At 52.7% G+C, this 2,500-nt stretch overlaps 1 protein-coding gene across 1 annotated transcript in view; it reads left to right on the top strand.

Moving 5' to 3' along the window:
- LOC128317915 (chromodomain-helicase-DNA-binding protein 4-like) overlaps positions 1–2,500 on the top strand; it is a gene marked incomplete at its 3' end in the record, with an annotated part of 8,065 nt that overhangs the window by 1,920 nt on the left and 3,645 nt on the right. Inside the window, exons 5-7 of the mRNA XM_053231923.1 lie at positions 364–482; positions 626–918; positions 1,185–1,297. Coding sequence (XP_053087898.1) covers positions 364–482; positions 626–918; positions 1,185–1,297 — 525 coding nt within the window. The remainder of the gene's footprint in view (positions 1–363; positions 483–625; positions 919–1,184; positions 1,298–2,500) is intronic.

Below are 2,500 nucleotides of genomic sequence, written 5' to 3'. Positions count from 1 at the left end.
GCCAGGGATGAGAGAACGGATGAAATCCTCAGATGTTTAGATGAAGGTGGGAAGAAGGGATGGCAGAAGTATTGAGGGATGGAGTGATGAGGATGGATAAAAACACTAATACCGAGAACTGTATTTATAAGTAGAAGCTGTCTGGCTTCATCAGGACCGTTCTTTTTTTCACTCCTTTTTCTGTTAATTCTTTTATCTATCTTTCATTTCTCTGTGTGTGCGCGTGTGCGTGTGTGCGCGTGTGCGCGCGCGCGCGCGCGTGTGTGTGTGTGTGTGTGTGTGCGCGCGCGTGTGTGTGTGTGCGCGCGCGTGTGTGTGTGTGTGCGCGCGTGTGTGTGTGTGTGCGCGCGTGTGTGTGTCCAGGGGCCGAAGTCTTCGTCCCAGCTCCTGGCGGAGTGGGGGATGAAGGACATCGACTACACCTTCACGCAGGAGGACTATCACACACTCACCAACTACAAAGCCTTCAGTCAGATGATCAGGTGCGTCACTTTTCCGTTTGTCGAGAGCCACGCCCTGCTTTCAGACCTCGCTCCAAATCGGGGGAGGAATGATGGAGAGCGAGAGATGGAGGAATAAACAGAGAGATGGAGTGATACTAACAGGCTTTGTCTCTTTCTCTCAGGCCTCTGATTGCAGCACGGAACCCAAAAATCGCCGTGTCAAAGATGATGATGGTTCTGGGAGCCAAGTGGCGCGAGTTCAGCACCAATAACCCCATCAGGGGATCTGCGAACGCTGGCTCCGCCCCTCTGACTGTCGACACCGTGACCACACCTAGAGGGGTGGAGCTAACAGGTCCTGGGGCCGCTTCCATAGCAACGACAGCTACAACATCGTCTGTAACAGCAACAACCACAACACAACCAGCGTCTGCTGCACCACCGCTACGCAAAGCCAAGACCAAAGAGGGCAAAGGTGAGAGAGAGAGAGAGAAAGAGAGAGAGAGTGGGGGGGGGGGGGAGAGGGAGAGAGGGAGAGAGAGTGGGGGGAGAGAGAGAGGGAGAGAGAGAGGGATGAAGGGATAAATCAGTAATAGTGGGACAGATGATTATTTTAATAATTAAAGATGCATGGACAGATATATAATTGTTAATATGTTTGCTCACACTATGTGTGTGTGTGTGTGTGTGTGTATGTGTGTGTATGTGTGTATGTGTGTGTGTGTGTGTGTGTGTGTTTAGGTCCGAATGCTCGCAGAAAGACGAAGCCCAAACCACAGGATAAGAAATCTAAAGCGAAGAAAGTGGCACCGCTCAAAATCAAACTCGCCGCATTTAAGAGGAAAAGACCATCAGTAAGTGTATTATAAACCCCGCCCCCAACTCATACACACGCCCACAGTGTATTATAAACCCCGCCCCCAACTCATACACACGCCCACAGTGTATTATAAACCCCGCCCCCAACTCATACACACGCCCACAGTGTATTATAAACCCCGCCCCCAACTCATACACACGCCCACAGTGTATTATAAACCCCGCCCCCAACTCATACACACGCCCACAGTGTATTATAAACCCCGCCCCCAACTCATACACACGCCCACAGTGTATTATAAACCCCGCCCCCAACTCATACACACGCCCACAGTGTATTATAAACCCCGCCCCCGGCTCGTACACAGTGTATTATAAACCCCGCCCCCGACTCGTACGCAGTGTATTATAAACCCCGCCCCCGGCTCGTACGCAGTGTATTATAAACCCCGCCCCCGACTCGTACGCAGTGTATTATAAACCCCGCCCCCGGCTCGTACGCAGTGTATTATAAACCCCGCCCCCGGCTCGTACGCAGTGTATTATAAACCCCCGCCCCCAACTCATACACACGCCCACAGTGTATTATAAACCCCGCCCCCGGCTCGTACGCAGTGTATTATAAACCCCGCCCCCAACTCATACACACGCCCACAGTGTATTATAAACCCCGCCCCCGGCTCGTACACAGTGTATTATAAACCCCGCCCCCGACTCGTACACAGTGTATTGTAAACCCCGCCCCCGGCTCGTACACAGTGTATTGTAAACCCCGCCCCCGGCTCGTACGCAGTGTATTATAAACCCCGCCCCCGGCACGTACGCAGTGTATTATAAACCCCGCCCCCGGCTCGTACACAGTGTATTATAAACCCCGCCCCCGACTCGTACACAGTGTATTATAAACCCCGCCCCCGACTCGTACACAGTGTATTATAAACCCCGCCCCCGGCTCGTACACAGTGTATTATAAACCCCGCCCCCGACTCGTACACAGTGTATTATAAACCCCGCCCCCGACTCGTACACAGTGTATTATAAACCCCGCCCCCAACTCATACACACGCCCACAGTGTATTATAAACCCCGCCCCCGGCTCGTACACAGTGTATTATAAACCCCGCCCCCGGCTCGTACACAGTGTATTATAAACCCCGCCCCCGACTCGTACACAGTGTATTATAAACCCCGCCCCCGACTCGTACACAGTGTATTATAAACCCCGCCCCCAACTCATA

The sequence above is a fragment of the Pangasianodon hypophthalmus genome, unplaced genomic scaffold, assembly GCF_027358585.1.
Source record: "Pangasianodon hypophthalmus isolate fPanHyp1 unplaced genomic scaffold, fPanHyp1.pri scaffold_109_ctg1, whole genome shotgun sequence".
Taxonomy (NCBI): Eukaryota; Metazoa; Chordata; class Actinopteri; order Siluriformes; family Pangasiidae; genus Pangasianodon; species Pangasianodon hypophthalmus.
Note: the sequence above shows the minus strand (reverse complement) of the source record. Positions and strands in the feature narration are given on the sequence as shown.